Here is a 14,723-nt window from a genome sequence, read left to right as displayed (position 1 = left end):
TATTTAGATCAAAAATGAATCACTCCAATTTTATTTGTTTGTCTCCCCCAACACACAAATTCATTCACCATTCATTTGTCAATAGGTTGTAGAAGTAGCATATTCCCCCAAGATTTCATTTCATTTTGTTGCATATCGTCTCAAAGACTCATCTTAAAGGCTTTGACATAAACTGACACTTAATTATAGTATTGAACACAGAGCATCTCTGCCTCTCGTTATTGATTTGGTTCATATATGTGCAGTGGTATTGTGTCACTGGAAATTACTCCAAGACTTTGGTTGATAGACTCTTTTATGTTTTTCTCCTCTTCAATTTTCTGCAAACAGATTTATTTTGTAAGCTTTAAAGCACATGTAGATACAGTAAGGAATAATGTGTTTGATGAGGAGGAAAATAAAGTCTTAAACTGTTATTGCAATGTTTGGCTTAATGCTATGCTATGGCTTAATTTCTTACTTGGCTTATGAACAACTGTCAAACAAGAATGCCAAGGTCATATGTCATACCAAAAAGAAAAAAATAAGAAACTAAACTATATTTTTTAACTAAACATAAACATAAACAATGATATTAAAATCAGCATAAATAAAAGGCAGTAAACAAAAAAATTACTACCATAAACATTTTTTTTCAAAAATAAATTTTTTATGACATGATTTAGAGGTAAACTGTACAGGTTTGAGGTGTGAGATTCAATACATATATTTGCATAAATTGGTACAGTGTGAGCAGCTGTCTCTTCACACCTAGCATTAGTCCTGTTCTCGCAGTCTCAACCTGCCCTTAGAGACCAGCTCCTGTTGGCTCCAACGTGTAGGACTTATCAGCTCCTGAAGGCTCATGTGTCAGTCCTAATGCTTGTTTGTGGTCTGTCTGTCTCTCCTTGTCTCCAGTTTGACTTTGTGGAGCTGTTGGATGGCCGTCGACTCCTGTCGCAAGGGTTTCCAGGTCTCGAGGGTCCTCCTTTTCCAGCCCAGCAGCGGAGCCTGGTGCCACTCACTAGTCACGATACAGGCTTTATACAGTACATGGACTCGGGTATCTGGCACTTGGCTATATACAATGATGGGAAGGAGACGGAGCAGGTGTCCTTTCTAACAACTGCAATCGGTTAGTACGATATTAAATGGCAATGACGCTAGAGCTTAAAACTTTGCTTTAAATAATGCAATATATATACGTTTAAATGTGCAAATGGTAATGTGAAATGTGTAAAAGAATGTTTGGATGGATCTTCAGTGATAATAGCCATGTTTTCTGATGAACACGGAAGTCTGATTCACATGTGTTCGGGCACGTGACATATTCCAACTTGGCATTGCCAATGAAAACCAGCATTATGCAAACCTGCCATTGTAATAAAAGTTTCAAATCTCTTGATTTTCATTTTCTTTCAGTTCCCATTCACTGGAATGGGATTGACATTGTAATTTTATTTGTGTTAATTTCAAACAGATATCTGAAGCATGCATTTTTCTGATGAAATAGTAGTCCACTGGTAGTTTCGATTTTAAGTAGCAGTCCATTAGTAGTCCAGATTTCGATCAAATACCCTTAAACGACCCTTTTGTTTGTAAAAAAAAAAAAAAAAAACAGTAAGTAATTCATCTGTAGATTTTCTCTAGGGTTGATCTTGTAATCAGATGGCAGTAAAATCATCGACCTCATGTTCCTATTTCAGTCCGTTAACGTCCAAATATGGCCCAAGTCACCACGAAATGGTCATATAAGGACAGGTGGTCACTTAGGTTGCAGCCAAACAACATTCTAAATTCATGTAGCCAAAACAACCAACGAAACCATAAATGACTTTGACCGACAATCTCCACCTTGAGATTATCCACCAAATAGGGCGTATGTCACCATGATATGGACAATATAAGGAAAGGTCGTCATTTAGATTGCGGCCAAAATTATTCTTGCTTAGACGCTTTGGTGCTTCTTCATTGACATGCCATTTTCCAAATTGAAACTACATTCTCAATTCATGTATTCATCATAAGCCTAAACAATCTTCGAACTGATATGGCTTTGGCAGACAATCCCGGCCACAATTATCCAACATTTTTCCCCCAAACAAAATATGAATAAGGCATTGCTAGAAATCTTCACCTGCACCGTGTTACTTGTCAGAGCCTACCATCACTGATATTCCCCTTTTTTGCATTGCTATCTCAGCCAGCCTAGACCTCTACAGAGTAATCAAGGTGGATTTGAATAAGAAAGATTGCGGAAATGAGCAGTGCTTCTCTATGCCTGCGTGTGTTCTTCACTGATGGCTCGTAAGACTCTTGTTAGTTTTTGAGTGCCTCCCAGCGAAATCCCGCTTCCCATTTGCTGTCTATTTGCATAGAACACAGTGGCCTTGATTCAAAGCTTCTGATTGACGACCCTTCCGTTCCCCCATGCATATTATTGGTCATTATTTGATCATATTCACGTGCGATTCTTTCTTCCTGTGAAAGACTTTGCCATTCCATCCTTTGCCATGCTTGATGGAGGCGATTTTGATTTTGTCCTTTCCGTTCCGCATCCTGAAAGCGGCTTTGATTAGCATGAGTGCGTCAGGAGGGAGGGCAGAGCTCGAGGCCGTCGTGAGGTTTCAGCTTTCGTAGAGGTGGCAGCTGTGAGCTGTTCTCACATGCTCTTTAATTAAACGCTCCTGGGCCATGGTCCATCTGCGACGGCAGGGAGGAGGGGTTTGCCAGCCTGTCGATCGATGTGAGTGTGTCTGCCACACATCCATTTCTGCAGTTCATGCTCATCTGGGGAAAGACGGCACTGCGCCCTATCACCCCCAGCAAGGGTGGAATACGATACCTTATATATACGAGACATGACACGGTGGTTTAGGGTGGCGGAGCCAGTCTGTTTATCCTGTGTTCGGCGCTCTTGAAAGCAACCTCCATTGGGAGTTTGTTGGCCACCTGCAGTTCAGGGCCAAGACGGTGGGCTTCAGAGAAAGAGGGCCTGGAATAGGAGTCATGCCTGAGTTGATTTAATTGTGAGCTGTGGTGGTGCTCAGAGGGAGGCAGAAAGTGGAGGTGAAGAACAAGGAGATTGAGAGGGTGAGAAAGACTGAAAGAAAGTAGGTCATGTGGATGGCGACCTTCAAACTGCACCCGGTTTTCAGTACAGAAACACTGAATAAGCCCTTAGTAAACACTGTCACTGAGGCGTTTTCAAAACATTACACTATTTGTTTTGGCTTCCTGACCAATGGCACTGGCTCAAGCAGTGGTGTGAGATTGGGGCGTGGCTCTCTTGTCTTGACCAATCGTGGGCGGGGAACTGTTCAGGAAACGAGACATTTTTGTTTTGACACTTGGTCACTACCGGCGCACACTTCCATAATATCATTCCTTAATGCATTTATGTGAATAATAGAAAAGAAATCGCAAAGAGATTTTTAATATTTCTATTTGTCTCCCATAGATTGCAGTGAGATTAAATATATTGCAAATGGAGACTCTTAAGTCTCCTGCATCTCAGACCCTGGTAATCACACATGACATCTGTAGAGTTCCTGAAATTACATTGACAGTGTTTCAAACTGTGCAATCAAAAGTCAGATTTCAAAATGAACATTTCTTATAACAGTCTTCCAAGGCGAATGTAATAATACTATACAATCCACATTTCATTTTATAGACTTGACATCTCAATGAAATCTCCGGAGCTAGAAGAGCAACCTCCGAGCAATACAGATTTCCTCAGAGTACACATATGCTGTGGTCCATAAGGGACCTAAAGTTGAATATCTCTATTGTTCTTGCTCTTTTTCTCTCTTTGAATCTCTATTTTTGTTTCCTTCTCTTTTTTTCATTCTTTTTGCCTCTCTCACCATAATTCTCATGACTCCTCATTACGGAGCTATGGTATCCGTCCCATGCGCGACACAGTCTCATTTGTCCCCGCCATGTGGTCTTCTGTTGTCAAAGTTATCAAGGATGCGTCTCTTGCTGTGGCTTGCTGATTGCTCTGGTCCCTCGGCCTTCAGAGCAGCCGACAGGCCTTCAACAACAGTTCTAATATTAGATATTTATCACAAATTGAAGCCAAGGACAACAGTAAACAAGAGCAAACAGGAGTAATTAATGTCAGATCAGTTCAAGAGCCTAAAGGTGGTGTAATCATTCCTATTGCTTATACTTGGAGTTAAACCGCAGTTTCACCGGAGAGAAAATCCAGTGCCAAAAACTATTTAATTTGAATCAATTGATATTAATAAATCTGTTCGGACCAACACAAATGTTTGCATGCCATCAATGGGACCGTTTTAGCTCTAAATTTCGAGATTCTATTGCACTGGAAAGAAAACTGGCCAACCAGTAAGAGTTGCGTTTTAGGTCACATGCCCAGAACAACTGCTGTTACATAAAACATGTAAACACTGGTTGACTTCTTTCTTCTCTGTGACAAGCTAGTGTCAGAAATGGAAAATCGCGCAGTGATTGCATTTTCATCATCACATTTTTATGATGAACACCTGGGTGTAAACAGGTCTTAATCATTATTTGGGCGGATGATAAAATGGCCGACAAACCTAATAGACTTACATTTGAATTAGAAACTCGAGCCATATGTTGAGAACAGAATATCATAAAGTCTTGAAGGTGGAGGCTTTTGATTTGAAACAATAAGCATCCACCCAGCAGTCTCCGTGTTCTCCGTGTGTGACATTGATAAAAGTCTTTAAAGCATGAAGAAATATGGACACTTTGTCAAATTTATGGCTGGATAGACTTAAAGATGGAATTATATGTGACAGTTTTGAAGGGAAGTGCAGGGTCTGGACTGCAGGTACTGAACTCAGATCACCCGTAGTGTCAAAAATGCTTTACATGAGTGACAGAGTCACAGCGAGAGATAGATTGTAGAGACTTTCTTGACCGATATGAAGCGAAAAAGCCATCTCGTGTATAATTGTATCTGTTAACGTAAATACAAATGGCAAAGACTTCATTATTTTTAGGGTATTCTACACATATACACTCCTGTCTATAGCCACCACAGGCTTTTGAGAGACCTGTTTGTGCCCTAGGCTTAGAAATGGAGACTGGAAGCCATCAAACACCCTACCGAAGTCTTGATAGGCTTGGGTGTACCAGGGGATGGCCAATCTTCCAGCCTTTTCCTCTCACATCAAGAGACTTGTGCCTTTAAAATTCGTTCAAAAACATTCTCTGCGGCACAGTCTAGTTACCGCCCTCTCTCCTTCTTTTCTCCCCCCTTCCCTCCGTTCAGCTTCCCGTCTGTTGCATCCTCTGCGATGATTGACTCTCTTGAGGAAGGGGAAGGCTGTGTCCGGGCTCACATTTCCAGCCCTTTGTCCGGCACAAAAGCATCTTTGTCGAGAGAGCTCAACCACAGGCGCACCAGTGACTCGCGGGGATCCTTAGAGAGGGAATATTTTTCACTCCTTTTTCATGTTTAATTCAGGTTGCGTCTGATTTTAGCTGCACAGAATTGTGTGTGGATTCGCCTCAGTACGTTTATCACGTCAGTAAATTTACTGCATGTCGTCATTTAAGTTCACAATGGGCAAATGTGTCCCCACCGCTTTATGGAATAATATATCTAATATAGAGGAAATTGTTCCAATTCTCAAAAATTCTCTCTTTTTTTTTCATGTGTGTTATAGCAAGTGATGTTCTAGCACAAATTAGTTTGTTTCACTGCTTTTCTGTGCCTCCGTTGCAGTTTTTAATCAGTCTCAGAAAGTGATTCATGCTTAGCATTTGGTAGTTGATCCATGTGTTTATCCACTAAGCTACAGAATCCCGGGACAGACAGCGGCAGATGTAGCAATGAAGTTATCAAATAAAAAGTCCACTTGAGGATTTTAATCGGTCATCAAGATTGATTGCAAATCACTCTGTAAAGAGTTTTATGTTGAAAAAATAACTTGCTGTCAAAAGTGTTACATAATTTTTTTAAACTTACTAATGTCATTGTTTGCGTGTCAGTTTAGACTTGGAGTACTTAATCTATTACAGACCTGATCTGTGTATCCATATATTATATAGACCCTTTATGCATATTTATGAAGAACCTAATTAATATTCATGAGTTTTAAGTCTGTGATGCCTTGATCACTTAAGACAGTCATCTAAATGCTTCTAGATTGCAGTCAGTGTGAACAGACGATGTCTACCAAGAATCAAGCACCACTTCTTCACACCAGGAGTCTGTCTAATATATCCGCAATCCTTTTATATATACTCCTGCTTAAGTCTGAAATCTTGTAATTGACATGTCGACATTCCTCGCATTTAAATTATCACGTTTCACTGAAGGAGGGTGTTAGATGGAATTTCCATTAGCCGTGTCACTGGATGTGTCATGCACTCTTGTTGGTTTTTGCAGTGGTCAGTGTTATTGCCGTGTCACAAAAGCAGCTACAGTAATTACAGAGAGTTCCTCATTAGGCTGAAGTAAATTCGTCAAGTGGCTCCACTTGAGTTCACTTCACCTTAGACCTGCTGGCTAACAGAAAATGTCGCACTTTGTTTACTCATATTTATGGAAAAAGTCATGCTTTTTTTATACCTGTACTTGATTAGATTTTTTTTTTTAAACGATCACTTTTTATTGGCTACCATACGTACACTTTGTAAAAAAATGTAAAAAAAAATCTGTTATAATATTAATCGAGCTTAAAGGTGATTTTTGTGTCACTATTTTTGCATAATTAAAATTGCAAACATTTTGACATTTCCCTGAACACACCCCTCTCTGCCATCGGTCAGGCAAATATATAGCTCTGCCTAAAACTCACCACATTGGTTGAACCAATATTTCTACGTTGGACTGATCAGGATGATCAAACAAAATGTGTTTTGAAAGTGTTTTTCGTATATTTTAGCATATGAAAAAAAATCACCTCCAAAAGACCTCCATGTTAGCAACCTAAAATCTAAATAAGTAACAACACTTTAAAGGATTAGTTCACTTTTAAAAAAACTTTTGCTGATAATTTACTCACCCCCATGTCATCCAAGATGTCCATGTCTTTCTTTCTTCAGTCGAAAAGAAATTAAGGTTTTTGATGAAAACATTCCAGGATTTTTCTCCATATAATGCACTTTGCTGGGCACCAAACGGTTCAAGGTCCAAAAGACAGTTTCAGTGCAAACTGCAAACTGTTCAAATGTCTTTAAACAACACCAGACGATGAATAAGGGTCTTATCAAGCGAAACGATCGCTCATTTAAAAAAGAAATAACAAAGTTTAAGTTTTATAAGCTCAAATGCTCGCCTTGCTCTGTTCTGTGTGACTCTCCTGTTCGAACTCGTTCATCAAAATGAACAAATCTTTTTCCGAGTCAATTCGTTCATTTCGTTCGTTAAATGAACCAAATGACTCGAAAAAAGATTTGTTCCTTTTGATGAACGAGTTCGAACAGGAGAGTCACGAGCGTGCATCACAGAACAGAGCAAGGTGAGCATTTGACATTATTAAACTTAAACTTTGTTATTTCTTTTTTAAATGAGCGATCGTTTCGCTTGATAAGACCCTTATTCATCGTCTGGAATCGTTTAAAGCCCTTTGAACAGTTTGCAGTTTGCACTGAAACTGTCTTTTGGACCTTGAACCGTTTGGTGCCCAGTAAAGTGCATTATATGGAGAAAAATCCTGGAATGTTTTCAGCAAAAACCTTAATTTCTTTTCGACTGAAGAAAGAAAGACATGGACATCTTGGATGACATGGGGGTGAGTAAATTATCAGCAAAAAATTTTTTTTAAAGTGAACTAATCCTTTAATATCAGTTCTGTCTTTGAGCTGATAGAGTTTTGAGTTCTGAAAGTTACAGTATGTTTTAATAGTGAACTATAAATAGTGAATCGTTTTTCCTCCCTCATATGACCCCTTTAAAATTGAAACGGAACCTAGACTACAACAGGAAATTAAGCTTTTTGAACCACATTCTTTAGGGAAAGAGAATAAACTGAATCCAGCAGGTGAAGCACTGATGAATGTGTGCGTCATTCTGACAAACATTGATGACATTCTCTTGCAGACTCTATCGATGACTGTCCTAGTAACTGTTTTGGAAATGGAGACTGTGTGGCTGGAAACTGCCACTGTTTTCCTGGCTTTAGAGGACCCGACTGCAGCAGAGGTGAGATTTCTGTTTACCTCCTCCTCCATTAGCCTACTTTTCTCTCTTTATTACTTTCAGTCCTTCATCCCTGCAGTCATTTCTGCTTCACTTTCTCTGTCACTCATGCATTTTCTGTTTCTTACAAATATAATCATGGTAGCCATGTTTTTCAGCAATACAAGCAACTGTCATGAAATAAATGGTTGTGCTAACAATCAAATAAAATTATTTGCGTGTGTGTTTATGTATGTATGTATGCTGTCAAGCGATTGAAATTTGTAATCTAATTAATTACACGATGTGGCGATTAATTAATCGCATTAATCGCTAATCAAATTTAGCTGAGAAATGACCCCCAAAAGATCATTTAAAGTCATTATTGTGTTAAATAAGAAAAGCATCAAATAGACATTACAAAAAGTAGCTTCAGAATTTTTGATTCAACATAGAATTTATAATAAACTTTTAGGCCTTAACGGACTGGGTGGGTAAATGATGACAGAATTTATATTTTGGGGTAAACTATACCTTTAATAGCTTTTTTATTAATATGGAGAAATGAAATATTTTTGTTGTAATTAAATGGTACTCTAAATAAGAAACTAAATCTGCCAGTAGGTGGCTGTGAATGTCTAAATGAGTAAGTCATTGAATCATTGGTTTGCCCGATTGATTCGCTCAAAACGTGCATTCATTTAGAAATGAAACACCGTTGTGTGTTGCTCTGAGATTATAAAATCAATGCTTCATGTTCCTCATCAATCAACTGTACACAATGTAAGATGACCTACGTAGCTCTGCGTTAAATGGGTTGATAATTGTAGCACGTAATTTTGTTTCCATAAATTGTTACGTGGTAAATTGAATTAAAAGTGCTTCATATGTAAAGACAGTAAGATACTATATATAAATCTTGAAAGGTGTGTATATATATATCACTTGAAATGTATGCATTAGGGTTCATGAGAACAAAAAGTATAGTCACGTTGTAACTGTGGTATTTTGCCAGACATCAAATAAAAAAAAATGTGGTTCTCTTGTGCCCCGTCACTTCAACATTGATTTTTCATACATGAATTCTGTTCTCTCACTGCTGTTTGCATGTTTCTTGTGTATTCTAGTCTCTGGTCATTCGCTATTCAGAAATCCCTTGTTTATACATAAAACTTCTGGATCGATGTGGTTTCACGTACTTTTACTACTGTAGCTTTTGCTGCAGTGCCCATATTGATTTTCACACAGGCATGAGTTGAGTCCAGCAGGCCAGCCCAAGCTACATTTGGCAGCTCTTTGACATGTTGTGTATGTGTGTATTCTTTCCAGCGTCCTGTCCGGTGCTTTGCAGTGGGAACGGTCAGTACCTCAAAGGCCGCTGCATGTGTCACAGCGGTTGGAAAGGATCCGAATGTGATGTTCCTACTAACCAGTGCATCGACATTACCTGCAGCGGACATGGCACATGCATTGTGGGAACTTGCATCTGTAATCCAGGCTACAAAGGGGAGAACTGCGAAGAAGGTACTAGAGTGTATAAAAAAATTAATACAAAATTTGTTTTGATAGTATTCTCTAAAAATTTCAAGAGAAAAAAAACTTAATATATACTACTGGTCAAAATTTAGATTTTTTTTTTTTTTTTTTTATGTTTTTGAAAGAAGTTTGCATTATTAACAAAAAAATTATTAAAAAAAGTCCAGTCTTCAGTGTCACGTGATCCTTCAGAAATCTGATTTGATGCTCTAAAAACATTTCTTATCATCAATGTTGAAAACAGTTGTTGCTGCTGGATATTGATACACTACCATTCAAAAGTTTGGGTTAAGTAAGGTTTTAAAAAATGATTGTTTTTAAATAAATCAGTAAGGATGCATTAAGTTGATCAAAAGTGGCATAAAGACATATTATAATGTTACAAAAGGTTTCTATTTCAAATACATGCTGTTCTTTTGAATATTAAGCAGCACAACTGTTTTCAATATTGATAGTAATAATAAATGTTTCTTGGGCACTAAATCAGCATATTAGATGATTTCTGAAAGATCATGTGACACTGAAGACTGGAGTAATGATGCTGAAGATTCAGCTTGGATCACAGGGATAAATTACATTTTAAATACATTACAATAGAAAACTTCCAAGCTTTTGTCCAGTAGTGTATGTGTAATATCACCTGCCTCGCACCATTATACAATCTGCAATACATTATACAATGTCTGAGCTGTTTTAGTGTTGCCGTTGCCCCTTGTTTTTATACATCAAATTTATATGCACCAAATCACACAGAAATGAAGAAAGAGGCCCGTCTTGGCCTTTTTTAGTATGCATACGTACCCTTCTGAATATTTAAGATGGGCGTACATGACCTTCGAGTCTTCGAGCAGGCCCATAAGTATCCGACTCGTCTCGCTACGCCTAGGAAGTCTCCTCGCTCCTTCACATGCATTATGGATACTACTGAGGGTCCAAAGCAATCCATTAAGAGAAGAACAATTCATTTGGGTCAAGATCCAATAAGTCAAATTTGCACCGAGAAGCCTGAACTGAGACTACATCCGCCCGACGACAGGGGCGACCGAGCTGTGAAGAGATAAGATTAAGGTAGCCATTGTGTTTGGCAGTTTTTGAAGGCTCTCATTTGAAGATGAAAAATGATGTGGGCGATTTTGACAAATGGTATGTTCTGACTCTTCTGACCCCCGGCAATTCTATTTCGGGTCTCACCGTTGGCCGTTGAGGAAGAGAATGCCGACGCTGGCCCTTTAACGGTTCTACCTTTCTTCGCCGCGACCTTCAGGCGGTGATGATTAATTGCCAGGAGAGAAGCTCTTGTCATTTAGCCTATGATCTCTGTGCCTTGTGCCCAAACCATCTGCTAAGAGACCCGAACTCCTGCTCATCTATAGGAACGGCCTCTCCACCCATTTGTGTCATGGTAAAGGGAGTCGGCAATGTGGCGACCCCATCCCTCCTTTCCCATCATGTCCCAGCTGGCCTCATGTTAGCCATCTGTGAGGGCACATTCTGGTTTCACACCTTCATTTTCGCATAGTTACTGTATACACTACCGTACAAAAGTTTTGGAGGCGGAACGATTTCTTTCCCAATGAAATTAATACAAAAGTGTCAGTAAAGACTTTTACGAAAGTCTATTTTAAATAAATGCTGTTCTTTTGAACTTTTTATTCATCAAAGTATCAAAACAAAATATTAAGCTCAAACTGTTTTCAACATTGATTATAATAATTAATGTTTCTTGAGCAGCAAATCAGCATATTAGAATGATTTCTGAAGGATCATGTGACACTGAAGACTGGAGTGATGATGCTGAAAATTCAGCTTTGCATCACAGGAATAAATGACATTTTTAAATATTTAAAACATTGAAAACAGTTATTTTAAAATTGTAATATATCACAATATTACTGTTTCTACTTATTTAAAAAAATTTTTTTATAATAATCAGTTTATGAGTTGGAATTTGAACAGGCCAGACCCACAAAAAATATGAATTGTAATGACAAGACAAATTTACTGAATAGTAATTTAAAGAAATATCAAAGAAATGCATTTTGAAAAATTGTGTTTGTCCACAATTATTAAATATGATAAAATAAACTAACTTTATGTATTAATTTGTTCATTCTTTCTTTTCTAGTCTTCTAGCAATCGATCATTTGTTTGTTCGTTTTAGACTTTCATAGATCGTTTTTTTCTAGCATTCTATTGTTTATTTGTTTTAGCATTCTGTTGTTCACTATATCATTCTATTGTTTGTTTGTTTTGGCATTCTGTTGTTTGTTCTAGCATATTGTTTGTTTGTTCTAGCATTCTATTGTTTTGTTTTAGCATTCTGTTGTTCGTTCTAGCATTCTATTGTTTGTTTATTTTAGCATTCTATCTTTCATTTTAGCAATCCATTGATTGTTTGTTTTAACATTTTTATTGTTTATTTATTCTAGCATTTAATCATTTGTTTGTTTTAGCATTTTATTATATATTCATTCGTTTTAGCATACTATCGTTCTAACAACATTTTTTTAACTAGTTTTCTAGTTAAGAATGACATTAATTCTTTCGAATTTCAATTTATTAAAATTTTTACTTTGTTAAGTTCAAATTCAAATTGCTGTTGTGCATTCTACTTGCTACCTTAAGTCAAATTCAGGAATTGAAATGACAAAAGCATTCTCAGTTCAGTTCTAAATAGTGTGCCATTTTTTTTCCCATTGAATGGGAAATGGGTTGCAAAAACTGCCAAAGTGTTTACTTTATTTTAAGAACATCCGTCTTGAGAATGTTTGTTGGGCGTAACTGATCCCAGTTCATTTTTCAACAAGGATTAGAAATGAATTAAGAGTAACATGGGTACAGGAAGCTGAGTTTTTTGCCCATGGGCCATTGTAGGTGTCCTTGTTTGCATTCTGTCACGCTTGGTTTTGGGTTCACAGTAAGTGGGGGGGACCACATCCAGCATCGCTTTTCAATTTAGCAGAGCATGCTCCGACCGCGCCAGTCTTTTCCCTTCCCGGCGCTAGGAGGAAATCTCATTACCAGCAGCTAGAGAAGTCAAAGAGAGAGAGAGAGAGAGAGAGCAACACTCTTCCCACCTGCCAGTTTACTGCACGACAGCGAATGCTGCCATTTAATTTGACCATTTGTAAATCCTGTTGCTCTCAGGGTTTTTAGAAGTGTCAGGCCTCCTCAGACGCAGCTGGGCATGCGGCGCGCTCTCTGCTACAAGAGCTAAACCTCTAGAGTCCTTCTTTTTTGGTCTATAGGATGGATGACTAAGGCCTGAGTCACACAATGAAAGGAAGATGAACAGCAGGGGACACTGAGCTATGACAGTTTGATGTGAATACATGCAAGTTTGATACAGTGCGCTTGTCTTTGATGATGAGTTTGGTCTGATGGGAAATAGGTCTGATGGGAAATGGCTCTTCTGATGTATTTTTACTTTGGATTTCTGCTTTGGATTAGCTATGTGGAAAATGAGTTCATGAATACCTGTGCTGTGTGTTCTGTGTGTTTGTGTGCAGTGGACTGCCTGGACCCGACCTGCTCAGGGAGAGGTGTCTGTGTACGTGGAGAGTGCCACTGTTTTGTAGGTTGGGGGGGTCCTGGATGCGAAAGTCCACGTGCTTCATGTATGGAGCAGTGCTCTGGACACGGGACCTTCTTGGCTGACACCAACACTTGTAACTGTGACCCCAACTGGACCGGTCACGACTGCTCCACAGGTCAGTACAGTGGCGGAATGATGAAATGTCCTATGCTGTTATGTTCACTTCCCTATTTCAGCCGTGTCACTTTGTATTTAATTATTTAGCTTATTATTGTTTTAACTTAATGAACAGCAGGAAGAACTATTTAGTTATTTTCATGTGTGCGCACCAATCAGTGTTGTTTTGATATTTGCATATGCAATGATAGTATGTATTAATATTTATATAATTTTTATATTTTCATTTTTTTCAACTATTTATTTATTTTTCAATTTTATTTTATTTAACCATGTGTGCATGGTTGCCAGATTGAAAGTAGTAAACGGTTACCAGATTGAAAGTAGTAAACGGTTAACGGTTGCCAGATTGAAAGTAGTAAACAGTTGCCAGATTGAAAGTAGTAAACGGTTACCAGATTGAAAGTAGTAAACGGTTAACGGTTGCCAGATTGAAAGTAGTAAACGGTTGCCAGATTGAAAGTATTACCAGATAGGCTTTATGCCGAGCGTCACATGACCAAGCCGGAAAACAGATCACATCGCTTCCGATTCAGGTCTTTTTTATGTGCTTCATGAATTTTTTTGCGGTTTTACTCAATATAACTTAAAAGGAGCAAGCAAAAATGAGCATAACCAATGTCCCTCGCATGTGCAGATTGATATTTAAAAGTTTTTTAATTTTTTTTCTTCACACTAACGTTTAGATATTTAAATAGCATAAAACACCAATAACAAAGTGAACTTAGTAGGTTAGCTGATTACCTTAAAAATCCATAGATATCGTAGTTAGTTCTTACGGCCGTTAACACTTTCTCTGACAAGCGGATGCAATGAGACCCGTTTTCCGGTTTGGTCACGTGACGCTTGGTCACGTGAAAGCCTTCAATAGGCTTTATGCTTCAATAGGCATAAAGCCTATTGAAAGTAGTAAACGGTTACCAGATTGAAAGTAGTAAACGGTTGCCAGATTGAAAGTAGTAAACGGTTGCCAGATTGAAAGTAGTAAACGGTTGCCAGATTGAAAGTAGTAAACGGTTACCAGATTGAAGTAAAACATGGGCAGAAAATGTGTTCTTTTAACAGAAAAGCTCTGATTTGGGGGATTTTAACTCTTGCAACCGTTCTGGCAAGATCTGGCAAACGCAAGCATGAAAGCTTGTAGAAGAGACTTGTGCTGCAGTCTTTAAAGTAGCTGTCTGTAAAATGTTTTTTTTTTTCAACAAAAATAAAGGGAGATTATGGTTAAGGTTTCATTTTTAACTAGATTTTAGTCCCGAGTTTTATCGTTTAATGACCTTGGTGTCTCGTCGACGAATTTTTTCATCATAGTTTTCGATAACAAAATATACTGAAGTAAATCTGAAACACTATTAAAACATCTGTCTT

At 38.2% G+C, this 14,723-nt stretch overlaps 1 protein-coding gene across 12 annotated transcripts in view; it reads left to right on the top strand.

The window, feature by feature from the left end:
• Positions 1-14,723, top strand: part of tenm4 (teneurin transmembrane protein 4) — a 239,348-nt gene that overhangs the window by 139,022 nt on the left and 85,603 nt on the right. For all 12 annotated transcript variants that reach the window (XM_056258769.1, XM_056258767.1, XM_056258774.1 and 9 more), the window contains 4 exons: positions 898-1,114; positions 8,030-8,131; positions 9,437-9,631; positions 13,153-13,353. In XM_056258769.1, the coding sequence (XP_056114744.1) occupies positions 898-1,114; positions 8,030-8,131; positions 9,437-9,631; positions 13,153-13,353 (715 nt within the window). The remainder of the gene's footprint in view (positions 1-897; positions 1,115-8,029; positions 8,132-9,436; positions 9,632-13,152; positions 13,354-14,723) is intronic.

This window comes from Rhinichthys klamathensis, unplaced genomic scaffold, assembly GCF_029890125.1.
Source record: "Rhinichthys klamathensis goyatoka isolate OS25496 unplaced genomic scaffold, OSU_Roscu_1.1 h1tg000159l_1, whole genome shotgun sequence".
NCBI classification, from domain to species: Eukaryota; Metazoa; Chordata; class Actinopteri; order Cypriniformes; family Leuciscidae; genus Rhinichthys; species Rhinichthys klamathensis.
This window is presented reverse-complemented; position numbering and strand designations above follow the sequence as displayed.